The following is an 18,959-nucleotide window of genomic DNA, read 5'->3' on the forward strand; positions in this document are numbered from 1 at the left end:
CCATTCCAACTAATTCCATTGTTTTGTTTTTTTTTTTTTTATGATAGTCACACAGAGAGAGAGAGAGAGAGGCAGAGACACAGGCAGTGGGAGAAGCAGGCTCCATGCACCGAGAGCCCGACGTGGGATTCGATCCCGGGTCTCCAGGACCGCACCCTGGGCCAAAGGCAGGCGCCAAACAGCTGCGCCACCCAGGGATCCCCAACTCATTCCATTTTTATAAGACAAACTGCATCAAAGCCCTTTAACATTATCCTAACAACACCAACAAAAAACAAGTACCATGGAATGTAGAAAAAAATTACTTTTTAGGAAATTCATGGTATAAGCAGTCTCCAGCAGATTTCAGCATATCTACTTTTCAGTGATAAAACTATAATACATATACTCCATTAAGTATCATCTTCATTCAGATCTACTTATAGGATTTCTGCCTAGAATAACTTCGTAACTTTTAAAAACCTTATGACAGGAGACTCTTGGAATATCCTATATGTATAGTTCATGACCATTTACCTTAGTTCTTCTGGGAAGGAAATGACAGTATGCAGTAACTAAAGAACCTAGTATCAAGTATCAAGAAACTTTAGCCATTTTACTTCAAAATAAATTATAAAAGTTAAAATCTAGAAAGCATTTTATATAATCTTTTTATCTTGCTGTTTAACCATAAACATTTTATCAGTTTCTATTGGGGAATGAATAAAACCTGTTACCAATGCCCCAGGTAAGACTTCAAACTGGACGTCAATGAATATCATCTTGGTCATAAAACAAGTCAGGCCACCTCTATCCAGGAAGCAGTGACCAGGCTGACTCTACAGAGCTGGACTCTTGACATCTGTTTCTAAATCATTAAAATAGGGGCACCTGGGGGGCTCAGAGATTGAGCATCTGCCTTTGGCTCAGGTTGTGATACCAGGGTCCTGGTATTAAGTCCCACGTGGGGCTCCCTGCAGGGAGCCTGCTTCTCCCTCTGCCTATGTCTCTGCCTGCCTCTCTCTCTCTCTCTCTCTCTCTCTCATGAATAAATAAAAATAAACCAGTGAAACAGAAGAAGTACTCACTGCCTGACCTTGTGAAGAAAAAAAAAATCACTAGCAACCAGCCACTATAATTCATACTTAATTAAAAATTAAGAGGGATTTTGATGAAAGACGCTTCTGAAGTTTCAAATTTCTTGCTCACCTCCCTTGAAGAAAGAATAATTAGAGCCTTGAAAAGAAAAAAAGCATCTCCCTAATCTCTGGTTAGAATTTCCTAAAATATTCTTTTCCTTCAGAACAGTGCATCTTAACCTGGGACCCTTTGATAGAATTCAGGAACTTCATAAATTTCAATGGAAAAAATAAAGTGTTTAAATGTAGCACTTTTAATTATGAATGTAGCTAACAAACTGCAGTTACATAGCTTAATTATAAATATAAGTAACAAATCACAGTTGCATCACCATCAACTGTAACGCCTACAAAAATCAGAAAGGCAGTTGTAAAGCTATTTCAAAATACCATTTACACACATTACTACTTTGAAATTATGATAGCTATTACACTTCTTGCTAATTGTCATTATTTAATGTATTGACATAGAAGCACATGTTAAAAAAAAAATACAGGAAATAATGGTTTTCAGACACTAGGTATCAGGCAGTTAAACCAGTGAGTCCTGAGACATGGGGAAAAAAAAAAAAAATGAGGTATATGCTTGCCCCATCTTATGGCCTGGAAGGAGTTTCTAAGCCAGGGTCAAGGAGGAGAGAATCCAAGCACAGTAGTCTCCTAAGAAGAAAGAATAATGAGTCCAGGGGCTACAGTTTGCTGCGAAAGTACCAAACAAGAAAAACCTGTTCAGAGAGAGAGCTTCTATCTGCAGAGGGTCCTTCCCACTCCAGGTCTCAGGTAAGTAATACTCAATTTCATGCAAGGAAACTATTGAGGCCACTAAAAGAACCACCAGAAAAAAGCCAAGAAAACAACCCTCAAGACTTACACAAAATTGGGACTAGTTTGTGATCTCACCAGAAAGAAAGAAAAAACCTTTCATTCATTAGGCATCAAGAAAGTACTCAAAAGGCTGCATCACTGGTGAGACAAAACTGGCCTTAAGCTAATGGTGGCTCTGATCCCAACTAAAAAAACAAGTAAAACAACCTAACAACTAAACAACTAAAACAAAAAAAAAAAAAAAAAAAACAAGTAAAACAACTAAAAAAAGCAAGACAAGTGAATTAAATTATTTCCAAGTAACTTAACTTTTTGCTATATACAAATATATCTGGCACCCAACAAGATAAAACCCACAATGTATGGCATCAAATTAAAAATTATCACACATGCAAAAAAAGAAAATATATAAAACACAGATTAGGAAAAAAGTCATACAGAAAGATGACACAGCTTAGTATTACTAAACACAGACATTGAGACAGCTATATAAATACTTAAAGTATTTAAGAAAGCATAAATGAGAAGAAATATGAAAGATAAATTTTTTAACAATACAAATTCTAAAGATGAAAAACACAGTATCTGAGCTGAAATATAAACTGTGATTAACAGCAGATTAGATACAGAAGATTAGTGAGCCAGAGCAGAAACAGAAATGCTCAATAATCAACAACAACAACAAAAAAAATCAACAAAATAAAAATAAAAAGAATAAGAATGAACAGAGCAGCAGAGAGCTCTGGTGAACTTCATACAGCCTAATATTCATGTAATTAGAGTCTCCATAGGAGAGAGAACTGAAAAAGATAATTTAAGAAATAATGCCCATAAATTTTCTAAGTACACAGGAAAACTACAAACCCACAGACATAAAAACCTTAATGTATTCCAAACACAAGTAACATGAAGAAAGGATACCATGGCATACTGAAACCAAGATGCTGAAAACCTTTTGAGAAGAGGTTCATAGACTGTACCAGAGTGTCAAAGGAATCCACAGTACTCACAATAAAAGGATCTATGCCTTAGATAGATGAGAAAACTAATTCTGACTATTCTGCAAGCAAATAGAGTTGTTTTCTTCCTTTTATTTTTTTAAAGATTTTATTTATTTATTCATGATAAACAGAGAGAGAGAGAGAGAGAGAGAGAGAGAGAGGTAGAGACACAGGCAGAGGGAGAAGCAGGCTCCATGCCAGAAGCCCAATGCAGGACTCGATCCCAGGACTCCAGGACCGTGCCCTGGGCCAAGGACAGGCGCTAAACTGCTAAGCCACCAGGGATCCCCCTGTTTTCTTCCTTCTATAACATAGAAGAAAAACCTAGTCATTCTTAGACGACAGAATGAAACAATTATAAAACAAAAATTTGAAATCTACATTTAGTCAAAATTTAAAACTCTAGACATTAAGGAGGGCACATGATGCAATGAGCACTGGATACCACATAAAACTGATGAATCACTGACCTCTACCTATGAAACCAATAACAAATGTTAATTAATTGAATTTAAATAAAATTAAAAACTAAAATTCTGCTCCAGAAATCTACTCAAAAATGAATTAGGCAAGTCACAAGCCACAAAAAATATTCCTAAAACAGGTATGTAACAAAGGACTTGAATCAATTATATATTACAAAAATTACAAATCAGTAATGAAAACCAACAAAGGTTTAAAAATAACCAATGTTTAACACACTCTTCACAACGGTAAATATATATTAATGGTCAATAACCACATGAAAAACTTCAAAATAACTGCCCATCTATGAAATGCAAATTAAAACCACAATGAGATATATCCACCAAAATGGCAAAAAGTTAAAAAAAAAAAAAAAGATAACACCAAATGCTGGCAAAGATGTGGAACAAGTGGAACTCTCATACAATGTTGTGGGAATGTCAATGGCACACCTGGCACTACCTCAACATACAATTCCACTGTTAGGTATCTACCGAAGAGAAAGCATACCACATGTCTACAAGAGATTTGTAGAAGAATGTCCCAGACACCTTTACTTATAATAGCCAAAACTGGAAACAGCCCAAATATCCATCAACATGAGAATGGCTAAAATAAACTATGGTATATTCATACCATGTATCTAGCAATAATATATGCAACAACACAGATGAATCTCCAAAATGTTATACCTTCAGGGCAGTGAAAATACTCTGTATGAAACTGTAATTATGGACATATATCATTACACGTTTGCTAAAACCCAGAGAACGTAAAATAGCAAGAGTGAACCATAATGTAAACTATGGACCCTGGGTAACAATGATGTGTCAAAGTAGTTGCATCAATTGTAGTACATGTGTTATGTACTACATCCCACGTAGGATGTTGATAACAGGAGGAGGCTATGCATGTTTGATGGTAGGGACTATATGGGAAATCTCTATACATACCCTTTGATTTGGCTGTGAACCTTAAAACTGCTCAAAAAAAAGTCTTAATAATTAAAAGTAAAAAAGAATATTATGCTTAATGAAAGAATCCTTTCACAAGAGTTTATACTGTATGATCTGATTTATATGAAATCCTAGAATCAACAGAACTTTTTCAAATTCAGTCTTTTCCTGAGGGGAAATGGAATGGGGTGTTGAATGATTAGAAAGGGGCAAAAAAGAACTTTTTGGAGATACTGATAACCTGTATCTTGAGGAATGTTCTAAATCACACAGGTATACACACTTCTCAAAGCTCAAATAGTTTAAGATTCATGCAGTTCACTTTGCAAATTACACCCTCGAAAAAATAAAAACCATTAATAAACACTAGTTAACAATATGCTTTCGAAGTCAAAAACATTGTTGAACTGAAGAAAGAAGTTAAATGAACAGCTATGTGCTAAAGCAAATTAACAAACATTAAGTGTAGAATCTAGATGATGAGTATATGGGCGTCTACCATATACTCTGTTTTTTCTCTGTTTTTCTTTTTTTTATTTTTTTAATTATTTTATTTATTTATGATAGTCAGAGAGAGAGAGAGAGAGAGAGAGGCAGAGACATAGGCAGAGGGAGAAGCAGGCTCCATGCACCGGGAGCCCGACGTGGGATTTGATCCCGGGTCTTCAGGATCGCGCCCTGGGCCAAAGGCAGGCGCTAAACCGCTGAGCTACACACGGATCCCCTCTGTTTTTCTATATATTTGAAGTTTGTCATAATAGCATGTTAGAAAAAAAACTGAGCACCTTCTGGTGCTAGGTTTTCTTCTAGGCGTTAGATACTATTCCTGTTTCAGGAGTTGTCTAACAGGAATTCACTCTCCAGTGTGAAATAAAGGTATATCACACATAGACTTATTAATGTTATTTCCCTAAGCTTTTAAGGTGATAATAGTTTTTAATAAGCTATAATTTAAATATAAAATTTCACCTTTGAAAGTGTACAATTCAGTGTTTTTAGTATAATCACAAAGTTGTACAACCATCATTACCATCCAATTTTAGAACATTTTCATCATTCTAAAAATAACACCTTTACCCATAAGCAATCACTCCCCATTTTCTTTGTCCCCACAGGCCTGGTTACTAATCTACTTTATGCTTCCATGGAATTGGCTAATATGGAATATAAATAGAATCATTCAATGTGTCCCTTTCTGACTGGCTGCTTTCACTTAAGGTATTTTGAAAGTTTATCATGTTGCAGCATGTATTAGTTTTTCATTCTTTTGTATGACTGAATAATATTCTAGTGTGTATGTGTATGTGTGTGTGTGATTGTGAGATACATATATATATATATATATGTATCTCACAATCATTTATCCATTCATCAGTGGATGGACATTTGAGTTGTTTTACTTTTTGATTTTCATAAATAATGCTGCCATTAACATTCAAATGTGAGTTTTTATATAAACATAGGTTATCAATTTTTTTTAAGACTTTATTTATTTATTCATGAGAGACACAGAGAGAGGCAGAGATCACAGGCAGAGGGAGAAGCAGGCTCCACACAGGGAGCCCGATGTGGGACTCCATCCTGGGACTCCAGGATCACACCCTGGGCCAAAGGCAGGCGCTAAACCACTGAGCCACCCAGGGATCCCTTAGGTTATCAATTCTTTTGCATATATACCTAGAAGTGGAATTGCTGGGTCATAGGTAACTCTTTGTTCAACTTTTTAAGAAACTAGATTGTTTTCCAAAGCAGCTATTCCATTTTACATTCCCACTATCAACACAAGGGTTACAACTTCTCTACAATCTTGCCAACACTTGTGATTATGTGTCTTTTTATTATAGTCCTGCCAGTAGCCTTGAAATGTCTCACTGTGGTTTTGATTTGCATTCCCTATCATGACTAAAGATGTCGAGCACCTTTTCATCTGCTTGTTGGGCATTTGCATACCTTTTTTGCACAAATATCTGTTCTGGCCTTTTCCTCATTTTTTTTTTTAAAGTTGGGCTACTTGTTCCTAAGTTTTAGGTTTTTTTTTTTTTTCCAAGACTTTATTGATTTGAGAGAGAGAGAGAGAAAAAAAACACAAGCAGAGGGAGGATATACAGGTTTCCTGTTGAGCAAGGAGCTTGAACCCAGGACCCCAGGATCATGACCTGAGCCAAAGGCAAAAGCTTAGCTTCTGAGCCACTCAGGCACCCTTTAGCATTTTCCTTTCTAAAGGCTCTAACTATGGAAATTCATTATTTCTCCAAATTTTTCCTATGTCTCAAAGCCAAGTCAAAGTCAATCATTCTTTTCATCATCTTCCTTCTTCAGATCATTTAAACCTCTAGTTAATCAAACATTCTATTCTTCTACCACACCATAGTAAACTATTCACAGGTCTATCTGTTCTACTGTACCTTAAGATTTTAAGGGAAAAGAACACATCTTTTTATCTCTGTGTTTTCCTACATTACCAATACTCAGTACATTCAGGAGACTTTAGTAAAAGTATAATGAACTCAATAACTGAAGTCAACTCACCAGTATCCTTCAATGAAATATATACTACATTAATAATGTTCCCATTAATTAACTAGGTATCTTGAAGCATATAGTCAATTAAACATAACTATAGTTGTTAAATACATATAATTAATATATCTAACTCCATTGTAACTCTTGGTAAGCCTTCACCAAAAAAAAAAAAAAACCAATCCACAATTTATTAGGAAATGTTGATGTTGTACTACCTTAACTTTTATATATAACATACATTCTAAACATTTATACCTATTAGAAATATTAGTTACTTTGGGCATGTAAAAAGAAAATCAAGTAATATCTAGCATATTAAAAAAAATCAGTGTCAAACAACCAAAATAAAATCATCCCATCATATTAGAACACTGCAAAATTCAATCTAATGTTTTATTTAAGTTTCACAATGTGAAAACACTATACAAGCAATAATTTAAAATAAAGTTTTTGTTATATTTACCTGTAATGTTTCCTAACATATCTTTATTGTGGCAGGTAGGATCTTCTGTTTCTCCATCTCTAAAATTGCCTATTTCCCCATAGTAAAGAGCAATTCCAAGTTGCATTATACGGATAAACATAGGCAATTGTTGATCTGTGATAGAAAGTTTCAAGCTCTCTACTAAAGTATGAATCTGTATGTGAAAAAAAAAAAAAACACCAACAAAAACATGTTCGAAGGAAGTACCTTTTAACATAAATATTAAAAGTCCTAAAATAGAATACCATAAGAGAAAAATAATGTCCCAAACATTTCCAGTATAAGCCAAAACAGTTCACTCTAATATCAGGAATCTTGCTACAATGGCCAATAAACTTTAGATAGAAACTGTACTAAACCAAATTATTTAAGTCCAAATAGAAATGATGATGAAAAGATAGTCACACTAGACTTCTAGATAACTTTTTTTTCTAGATAACTTTTCCAGAAATAAAGTTATGGAACCAAAATATCAACTCCATACTATGAAGAGAATGATAGCATTCTCCTCAAATTCAGAAAAACTTCTGTCACACCAAGAATAAAATTTAATGATGTCATTTTAGTAAAACCTTAATCACCCTTTATAGCTTTATTAACCAAAAAGAATACATACACATCCTAAAAGCCTAAGTGGAAAAATTACTAACATTACAACTACAGAAGTATAAACATAATAAAATTTTGTCAAATATGAAAAACCAAGTGACAATATGTTCAGAAAAGTTTTCCAAACAAATTTTAAGAGATTTAAATAAATAGGACATAAAATTTATAACATGAATCAGCTATTAAAAAAGAAACAAGATTAATCACCAACAAATAGGATATATAGCAATCAAATTCATCCTTTAGAAAGAAAGACATTAATGGAATATAAACATAGTCTCAGTGTAATGGTTCCTTGCTGTTACATAAACATGGAATAAAACCAATTAAGTCATAAAGTCAAGTCTCTTGAATGGTTTATTTTGACTTTCAAGTCTCTTGGAAGGTATTTGAGAGTCTATGAAACATGAAAAGGTTATAGTAATCATCATATTTTTAGGGTTAAAGGCAGAAAAATTTGTATTTGAAGGGAAAGAAAGTTGCAAAATACTCATTTAAATGAGTACAGATTTCTTAAAACTTATTTAAAAATCATACAATAAGCAGATCAAGAAAAGGTAAGTAAAAGGTTGGTAGCAGGAAGGCAGAGCGTGCAGTGCAGGCCTGCCAAGCTCGTCTTAATCTGGTATCTCTCTACCACATCCTTTTAAAATATTGTATGGCACCAATATTACTAGTGAAAGGCCACCTTAGCTGAACCAGTAACAAAGAATAAATCCTTTATAAACATATTTTATACATACATATAACATAAACATATACATGTAAAATATATAAAATACCTTATGTATTTCATATATGGCAGACAGATCAAAGTATCCTTAAAATCAGTAAGATTAATCCCTGATTGAAAAATGGACAAAGAACCTGAATGTGTTTTTCTTTTTTTTTTTTTTTAAAGGTGTTTTTTTTTTTTTAATTTTTTATTTATTTATGATAGTCACACAGAGAGAGAGAGAGAGAGAGGCAGAGACACAGGCAGAGGGAGAAGCAGGCTCCATGCACCGGGAGCCTGACGTGGGATTCGATCCCGGGTCTCCAGGATCGTGCCCTGGGCCAAAGGCAGGCGCCAAACCGCTGCGCCACCCAGGGATCCTGAATGTGTTTTTCAAAGAACAAATGGCCAGTTAACATAATTTTTAAAAATCTAACTTCACTAACAAATGTTAATTAAAATATATTTTAACAAGCTGTCAATTTAACATGATCATATTTAAGGATAGGAACCCTCCTTAAGGTTCATGAACATATACACTTGGTTAAATTTTTTCTGGAAATAATTTTCCAATACAGAACACAGGCATTAAAATTTAAGCCCATTAGTAAGATATTTGCAACTACCTGAAATCGTTCTGAAGGGATTAATCAGAAAATTGGTCAAAGATTTAGGTCAGACTTTCATTGCTCTAAAAATATTTTTAAAAAGTAATTTTCAAAAATAGGGGAAATGTTAAATAAGTTATATACCCATATAATCTGTGTCTCAGATGACACAAACCCTAAGACATATTTGTCTCAACAGACAGAAAATTATAAAAAGCCTAACCAAAACATAAGTAAATTCAAAACCACTTAAACATATGAAAGAAGCTTAAGTGAATAATTAGGGTATCTGGAATATTCTGGGAAATCCTCTCTCTTTGAGATGACCAATGAGGTTAACCATGTGCTTTTAATATACACTTCCTAGGACGAGGAGTTAGAAGAATGATAGGTCTAAGTCAAAATAGCAAACCTTACATCACAATGGTATTAATAAAAAACTCAATTTTCTTTCAGTTGAGCATAATGGTATCTCAAATTTAGTGATTACCAGAGTCAAGAATCCCATGTCAACAACTTATTTATATTAAGATGCTTTTTAAGATGATTTGTCGTGGCTAATCAATTTTGAGAACACAAACTTACATGCTAACACTAAATTTTCCTCAAGTTCATTTATTTTTACTTTCTTCTAATTTAACCACATTCTAGAATGTATAATTACATTTGTATCTAAATGTATCTTGAGGGCAGCCCGGGTGGCTCAGCGGTTTAGCGCCACCTTCAGCCCAGGGGGTGACCCTGGAGACCCAGGATCGAGTCCCACATTGGGCTCCCTGCATGGAGCCTGCCTCTCCCTCTGCCTGTGTCTCTGCCTCTCTCTCTCTCTCTGTCTCTCATGAATAAATAAGTAAAATATTTTTTTTAATGTATCTTGAATTTAACCTTAACATTCCCCAACATACTAGCAGGTTCAAGGTAAAAGAAGGAAACTAAGCCCATTATCCCAAGACAGAGGCATTGATACCATTGAATTAATACTTTTCCATGCTTCTCTTTGGCAAGGAAGCTAATTCAAAAATAGAAGGAAAAAATAACAGAATTTCAATAAATTGATGTGCATTGTACACAATGGTGAAGAAAGTAAGCACTGATGACTAAAGCACTACCTAAGAAAAACAGGTGGATTTCACGAATATATAGTAAAGCTACTTCAAAAATAAAGTATTATTTTTTAATACTGTCTTTTCAAAAACCATAACTTATATAGCCATATACAATCAAGCAGAGTAGTCAATACCCATGCTCAGACTCAGGGGCATCTTTTCCATTATAGCACTTTAGTATTCAAAGGCATGAAACTCAACAATAAAAATTAATTCCACATTAAAACTTAGTTCTTAAAAAGACCAGAAGCTACTCTGAATTCTTTTTCAAAAACTGATATATGGATAGAGATTTAGAAAACTGTTATATAATGAAAGAACACAAGATTTATACTAAGAAATTAACAATACATGTTGAAAATATATTCCAGTATCTTGGGATAACAAACTTTCTTCACATTACCTAAGAAATTCCTACTAAGATTTTAATTACATTCTGAAACCATAGATCAAAAGCTAAAATTTCCTGAACCAATAAATTAAGATATTAGGTTAACTACTAAGCCTTTTAAAGTTATCTAAGAAAGAGGGACAATAACTAGTTATCAGATCATGTTATATAAATTATAAGAACTGAAATATACATTGGTATTTAATCCATGATGGGTATAATTACACTTCTAAATAGAGAAGATCCTACAAAGAGAAAAACACTTATAAACATCTGGACAAACTTAAAAGGAAGCTATAGTCACAGGGAGAAAAAAAAGAATCTCTGTAGTACAACACACAATACAGAAAGTTATAATATATAACAATATAACCTAAAATTATAAATAGAAATAAAATTCTTACAAAAACTATTTTTATGAGGTTAATTTTTTCTTTAATAGCACACACAAGAACCAAAAAAACAAAATGGAGACATGCAACTCAACTACTAGAAAAAGAAACACCTACTTTAATAACAGATGGCATCTTGGAATTTAGGTTATCATATGTGAAATGCAGACGAGTTCTGAAGGAACATTTATACAATAAAGGATCCTGGTAAAATTCTATTTTACCACTAGCATTTCGTTTATCAAGACAAACCGTACAATCCGAAAAATTGATAACCTTTCTCAGCACCAGATCAGTTGCTAAAAGAAAAAAAAAAAAAACATTTTAAGTAAAAAGGAAAGCTGGACGAAAAAAAGGCAACCATTTTTATTAGTACAAATAGTAATAAGATTAATAGAGCATTTAATACATGAGCCAGAACCTATGCAACGAATCTCTCATTTATTATTTAAACCCTCCAATAACCTTATGAAATCGGCACCAAAATCCCCACTGCAAGTATGAAGAATCAAATAAAGGACAAAGAAATGAAGTAGCTTGTTCCCAAATTGCTTGGTATCTAAACAAATTTAAAACAAAATTTATGAAAAATTTTGCTACATTTCACTATCTGCAATGGAAGTACGAAATAAATATAATTCTTGAGAAACCACATTAAGAAATACATTCTGAGTAATAATCATTCATTTAATATCTTACACTGAAAAACTCACAGCTTCTCTAAACTTGCACTCCAGATCTATAACTACATGCAACAATATGGGAAAACATTAAAAGCATAACATTAATTGAAAACAGGAAACCTTTGAAGTTTTACTCAAACCTCAAATTCCTACAAAGAGCATACTATTTTTACATAGCTCAAAAATACACGTAATATATTATTTAGGTCTATATCCACATCTGACACTTTTTGAGGCAAAATTCATAACATAAAATTAACAATTTAAAGGATACAACAGAGTGGCATTTAGTATATTGACAATATCATGCATCCACCACCACAATCAATTTGAAAATTTTTTCATCTTATCAGAAAAGAAATTCTGTCCCCTTCAGCCCTTCAATTCCCTCACTGTCCTCTCCCTGACCCCAATCCTGAAGTAATCACCAATCTACTTTCTATCTATACAGATTTGGCTATTCTGTGTGATTAATACAAATGGAATCATACAATATACACCTTATATGGGTTCTCTCACTTAGAATGTTTTTAAGATTTGTCCATGTTTATGTATCAGTACTTCATTCCTTTTTATAACACAAGTCTCTTTAAGTAATTAAATGATAAAATTTAATACAACAGTTAACGGTAGGAGGAAAGGTATGGGACAGGGAAAAGTACACTGGTGGGGGTAAACTACTATCACTGTTCTAGATAGAGGAGATGCGCTCATTATACTGTTTTATAACAAAATATGTGACCTAAATCTTTATAAATACTAAATGCTGTATTAAAAATTAATAAAAGGGGAAAGAATAGTGATTACCTCAGAAAGTAAAGGATTAAAAGAAGATAATGTAAAGAGCATAGCACCAGGCCTAGCAGTTAACAAGAACTTAACAAGTAAAAGATACTATTTTTGCTGTTTTTATCACCACCCTTTTCATGAACTTTCATGTGATATGATACTGATTTTCTTAAATATATTAGCACATTGATAGAAATAATAATTCACATTTTACAAATGACTCATCCAAGGTTATACTACATTAGTGATGGCAGGAAGATTGAAACTAAGATGTCCTAACTCCCAATCCAAGACTCTAATTCACTATGATTTCCCAGAGTAATATTTGCATTACTCATATATTAAACTATAAATGAAATTTCTTCCCATAAAATGTCAACACATTCATTCAATCCTGCATTATCCAGTTCTGCTTGTTTTCCATTTTCCTTAAATGTTTCCTTGTGGGCTTGTATGGAGTATTTTTTCCACAGAGGATGAGAGGAAGGCATTTACAATGTCTCAGAAATAATGCTTGGGACTTTGCATATGCACTGATTTATGCTTCACAACAAAGCTGCAAGATCAAGATTCCTCATTTTAAAACAAACTGACTAAGGGGCACGTGAGCAGGCTCAGTCAGTAAAGCATACAACTCTTGATCTCAAGGTAGTGAATTCAAGTCTCATGTCAGGTGTGGAGCCTACTTTTAAAAAAAATGTAAAGAGTAAAGCTTGCAGAACACACAAAAATGATACTGTATCAAATTCTGCTAGTTCCTAGCTGTATGCCTAAACTAGGCAAGTGAAGTAACCTTGAGACTAAACTTCCTTTTGCCTCCCTTTAAGTAGGACTTAAGACAGATACATGAATATATAAGTACATGAATGAGAAAGGATATCACTTCACAGGGTTATGAGAATTTGAGAAAAGAAATGTAAATAATTTTAACAGATCATTTTCTAAGCACTATGTACAAGACACTTTTACAAGTGCTTTAAGTGCATTAATGTATTTAATAAAATAACTCTATAAGGAAACTCCTATTTTACCCCCATTTAACAAACAAACAAAGAAATGGTCAAGTAACTCACCCAACAACTAATAGCTATACTAAGTGGGACATCTAGGATCCAAACTCAGGTCATTTAACTTTAGTGCCAGCACTATTAACAAATATATACCCTGGCAAGTCACAGATAAAAGGTGCTAAAAATAGTCTTCTCACTATATTTTCAAAACATGCCCACTCCTTACCCTATCAGAACATATACTAACAAATATTATGATTTATTAATATCTCTTCCGAAAAAAAGCAGGGTCTCTTTGACACCTGTATTTTTCAATTCTTAGCACAATGCCTACCATGTAAAACATAATCAAATAGTAGTAAGTAAATGGTAGTTACTAAAGTTATATTACTTAATAGTTCTTTTAATGCAAGCATAAGGAGATTATGGCATATAATAGAGGCTTTAGGATACTCCTAAAGGAAATGTAGGATTTCCAGTTCCAAATATGCTCTGGAATATACAAGCCTAAACCATAAACCAGTCAGATACATTATTTTGCCATTAGTGAGCAATACAAAGGCAACATTTTCCTCTTCCTCCTTCAAATACATCAAAAATTTTAACTATTTCTATTACAAACCTACAGCACTGCAAAATGCTATATACTACACTTGAAACAGGCATGTGGTAGGTAAGAAAGAATAAAAATTAAAAATATTAAAAAGAGTCTAGGATTTTATAACTAAAAACAGAGTTGTAGTAATCCCTTCTAATTGTATAATAAATTTTACATATTTTTTTTTCTAAGGCTAAAGACATAAAGCTCTCATTAGATATTATCGAACAGCCTTTTGGCCCAGAAAAGGTTAAGAAACCAAGACAACTATTTCAATAATGGAAAAATCTATACTTTTCTTGATATTTACTCACCAGAAATATCCATGAATGCACGATCCCATAATTCACCTACTGTATAGCACTCTGCAGAAGTGATATTGACTGAAAGAACAATATCATCTTCAACATATTTTAGTATGAGATTATTTATAACAATATTTACATTATTTACAACTCGTCTAATCAGACTCTGCACATAACCTATAAAATAGGAAAAAAGGACTCAATTAGCCATTAAGTCTGTCAATAAAGAATAATTCTTAAAATATTATTGAACTTAATGTATACGATAGGTGGGTATCATTTAACATATTTTGCAAAGAGGAAACTAACAGTCAGGTAGACAGGCTTACAAAAACTGGCACAGCTAAGTAACAGATCCACCCCCAAAAACCATTACCAAGAAATTCTAGAAGTGTTCCTGTACTAAGAAAAATCAGAGACTATACCTTTTTAATAACATAATACTAGATCCCAGTCAGTGATAATCCTATGTCCAGGACTTTGGTTTCTGTCTATTTTAGAAACATTTTCCCAAATGAAACAATGCTACTATATGCCCATTTTACAACATATTAGAAGAAGAATCACTTCTTTAAGCTTCTTTTGAGCCATCTTCTCTTCCTACTTTAAAGAGCCATATAAATATTCAAAAGTTAGGCTGGGAGGAAGAAAGAAAGGAGAAACATGCCCATCATAACGGATTCAAGTATTTCCACTTACTACTAAATAATACTGAAGCAAGGTAGAGGAGAGAATATGAACAAGGAAAAAATGTAGATAGAATTTAAAGAGATGGGGAAAAAGAAAACAATGAAAAGAAAAAGTATGGAAGAATCAAGAAAAGCATAATGCGAACACAGAGAAATAAAGAACAAGAAACAAATAGTTTAAAAAAACAGCAGAAGTAACTGGTGGACATTCTTTTTGGCTATAGCTTGCCTAAAATCTTCAAACTGTTCTTTTAATTTTATGCTCCTATGGGATACTCCACATTCTCAGAAGCTTCTCACACAATAAATGTGTATACAGATACATTAGTAAGGAATTAAATTGGAAATATAAATAAAACTCAACAGTATTTTAAGAAAACACAGAAGAAAAAGATTAAAAACTTCACTTGATTCAAATGTATCTCCCACTATAAAACTTATTTAAAAGCTGATTAAAATTTTAGCTAATTCATGAACCATACTGCTTGTATTCAGAACTTAACTGGGCAAAACAGAATCAACTTCTGTCAGCAACTGACACTGTTAACACCTCCACTAAAGCCTCCTGAAAGAAAGTCTATTTAAATCCATTCAACGGGGTAGCCTGGGTGGCTCAGCGGTTTAGCACCGCCTTCAGCCCAGAGTGTGATCCTGGAGACCCTGGATTGAGTCCCACGTCAGGCTCCCTGCATGGAGCCTGCTTCTTCCTCTGCCTGTGTCTCTGCCTCTCTCTCTCTCTCTCTCTCTCTCTCTCCCTCTCTCTTTCTCTTTCTCTCTCTGTGTCCTTTATGAATAAATAAATAAAATCTTAAAAAAAAATGAATCCATTCAACCATAACACCTATGCAAAACCAACTCCTTCATTCATCCCCAGTGGATACAAATAGGAAAGAAATGTAATTCAACAAAGTTTTTCTCATATGTGGAAACTATTAGCAGCTTTTAGAGTGCCAATTATCATATGCTACAAAATTAATGTACAAAATATCAATAAATTTAAGGTAATAAATACTCTTTTGAGAGCAGATACTAAAATAATGCTTAACAAATTAAGCTTCCAGAAGAAATTTTTAAAAATCAGAAGTTTCAATCCTAGAATGTATAATCCTCCATGCTTTTACTACTCAACACAGATGTTAAAAATAAAAATAAACATCCTGTTTCTAAGAAGTCAAGAAGCATGACTAATATTGGTTTTCCTATTTCTGAAAAACGTGTCATCAATAAGGAATTCATAAAAACCTCTTAAGAGTTCATGAGTTTTTATTACCTTCAAAAGATAAATTCTCAAAAGATAGAACTGGAGAAAATATTTAATGCAAATTAATAGAAACATAATACTGTAAATGTATATTAACCAACAGAACCCTACTAATGGATTGTTTTTTATATTTTTCCTCAGTTTCTCATTATAAAATTAACATACAAGTTGAGATGATTAAGCCAATTCAACATTAAAGAATAAAATATCGGGATCCCTGGGTGGCGCAGCGGTTTGGCGCCTGCCTTTGACCCAGGGCGCGATCCTGGAGACCCGGGATCGAATCCCACGTCAGGCTCCCAGTGCATGGAGCCTGCTTCTCCCTCTGCCTGTATCTCTGCCTCTCTCTCTCTCTCTCTCTGTGACTATCATAAATAAATAAAAATTAAAAAAAAAAGAATAAAATATCTAAGAACTATTCCCATAGTCTATGTTTCTTTATTAAAAATACAATACCAAAGAAACAGTAACTAACCACTGGAAGAAATGATACACTATCTCCCCAATCCTCCATAACTTACTTCTAAGCTACAGAAGAGTCTCAAACAGCAGATCTTCTAGCTCTGATCACTAAATATTTAGATAGTCCCTGAAAGTATATCTATTCAGATAATATAACAGTAATCCAGGTCTATTCCACAAGCACCTGAAAATGCAAGGTAACTCTGGGATAAAAACCTACCAGGTGTCCTACTAGATGGCTCTAAAACAACACCCTGTTACTAATCAACCTTTCCAGAAATTCCTATCACTATCCAACTCTTCCCCACCCCACAACCCCACTCCTCCAAAATCCTTCAGGCACATACATCTATGCCCACAGGGCCAGGTAAAACACTATGAACTCTCTCCTCTACATGCTCTTCTCCAATGTCCCCTAACCTACACAACATTAAGAAGACTGTCTCTACCACTTCCCTTGGGCTTATGTTACTACTGTCATTTGTGTATGTCTGTATATAATTATTTTCTCTGTTAAACAATGAAATCCTAGAGGCCAAAGACTAGGTCTTATTTATCTCCCTCATATTCTTAAATGAAATAGCATGCACCAATTTTGGTTACAAAGAGACAACATCTACAATCTATTTATCCTAATGTCACAGGGAAGCCAAGTTCTCAAAATCAAATTCTACGGTTGAATGATTTGGTTACCATATCTAAAAACATTTTAGTGTAGTTTTGGTGTAAACTTGAGGGTTATGCAACATCATATAGGCAACTTATGCTCAAATAGTTAAAGGTAAAGTTCTTTGTAACACTCTTGTCTTTTTTGAAAGATTGAAACTATTTCAAAATAAAACTTTTTTAAAAGGTTAAGAACAAGGATTCTTTTTTTTTATTATTTTATTTATTTATGATAGTCACAGAGAGAGAGAGAGAGAGAGAGGCAGAGACACAGGCAGAGGGAGAAGCAGCCTCCATGCAGGGAGCGCGACATGGGACTCGATCCCAGGTCTCCAGGATGGCGCCCTGGGCCAAAGGCAGGCGCTAAACCGCTGCGCCACCCAGGGATCCCCAACAAGGATTCTTTTATCCATACAGTAGGGAGGTTCAATAAAACATGAATTAAAAATGGTTTGGTAACTAGACAATAACTCAGGGCAGTTACTGTGGGAGCTAAGAAAACTCACAGTGAGTGGACATTACAATTAGTGTTATTATTTTGATGGTCTCAGAAGCTCCAAACAAAACTAAGGTAAAAAAGAAGTGTAAGTACTGACAGGGAAGGATGCAAAATTGCCATTACACACAGATGACTATTGGTCATAGAGAATATTCAAAAGATACAACTGAATACTGGTATCAGCTAACAAAAAGTTAAAATTAAGCTTTCCTATATAACAAAGTGATGAAAAGAGAATAAAATGGTAAAAATTGACTGTCATGACAGAGAGAGAAAGAGGCAAACCAAGAAACAGACTCTTAACTACAGAGCACAAACATGGTTACCAGAGGGGAGGTGGGTGGATGGGTGCAATAGGTGATGGGAATTAAGGAGTACAATTGTCGTGATGAGTACTGGGTGTTGTATGCAAGTGTTCAACCCCTGAACTGTACCTATAAAACTAATATTACACTGTATGTGAACTGAAACTTAAATAAAAAGTTGAAAAAAATTGGTAATCCCAATTAATAAAATGTATGATTGCATTTTATTTTCTTGATCACATTTCATGGCCAAGTTGTTAGACACATACAAAGTCATATATTTGGGGGGAAACTGTACCGGTTATATTCGCGGGTAAACTGTACCTGTTATAATTTAGTATCTATTACATATATCTGTTAATGCTTTTGCCTTAAGGTTCATTTTGCATGGTTTTTAAGCTATAAAAACAGACTTTTTGATAGTATTTGTCTGTTATGCTATTTCCCATCCTTTCATTTTCAATCTTTCCTGGCTGTCTGTGATACTTGTGTGTTTTGG

General features: G+C 33.8%; 1 protein-coding gene across 27 annotated transcripts in view; it reads right to left on the bottom strand.

Moving 5' to 3' along the window:
• Positions 1 to 18,959, bottom strand: part of VPS13B (vacuolar protein sorting 13 homolog B) — a 727,825-nt gene that overhangs the window by 662,608 nt on the left and 46,258 nt on the right. For all 27 annotated transcript variants that reach the window (XR_011996562.1, XR_011996561.1, XR_011996560.1 and 24 more), the window contains 3 exons: positions 14,588 to 14,755; positions 11,311 to 11,492; positions 7,352 to 7,526 (listed from right to left, as the gene is read on the bottom strand). Coding sequence is in view for 22 of the 27 variants with exons in the window: in XM_072734208.1 (XP_072590309.1) it covers positions 7,352 to 7,526; positions 11,311 to 11,492; positions 14,588 to 14,755 (525 nt within the window). In the remaining 5 variants the exon portion in view is untranslated. The remainder of the gene's footprint in view (positions 1 to 7,351; positions 7,527 to 11,310; positions 11,493 to 14,587; positions 14,756 to 18,959) is intronic.

The sequence above is a fragment of the Vulpes vulpes genome, chromosome 13 (genome assembly GCF_048418805.1).
Source record: "Vulpes vulpes isolate BD-2025 chromosome 13, VulVul3, whole genome shotgun sequence".
Classification (NCBI taxonomy): domain Eukaryota; kingdom Metazoa; phylum Chordata; class Mammalia; order Carnivora; family Canidae; genus Vulpes; species Vulpes vulpes.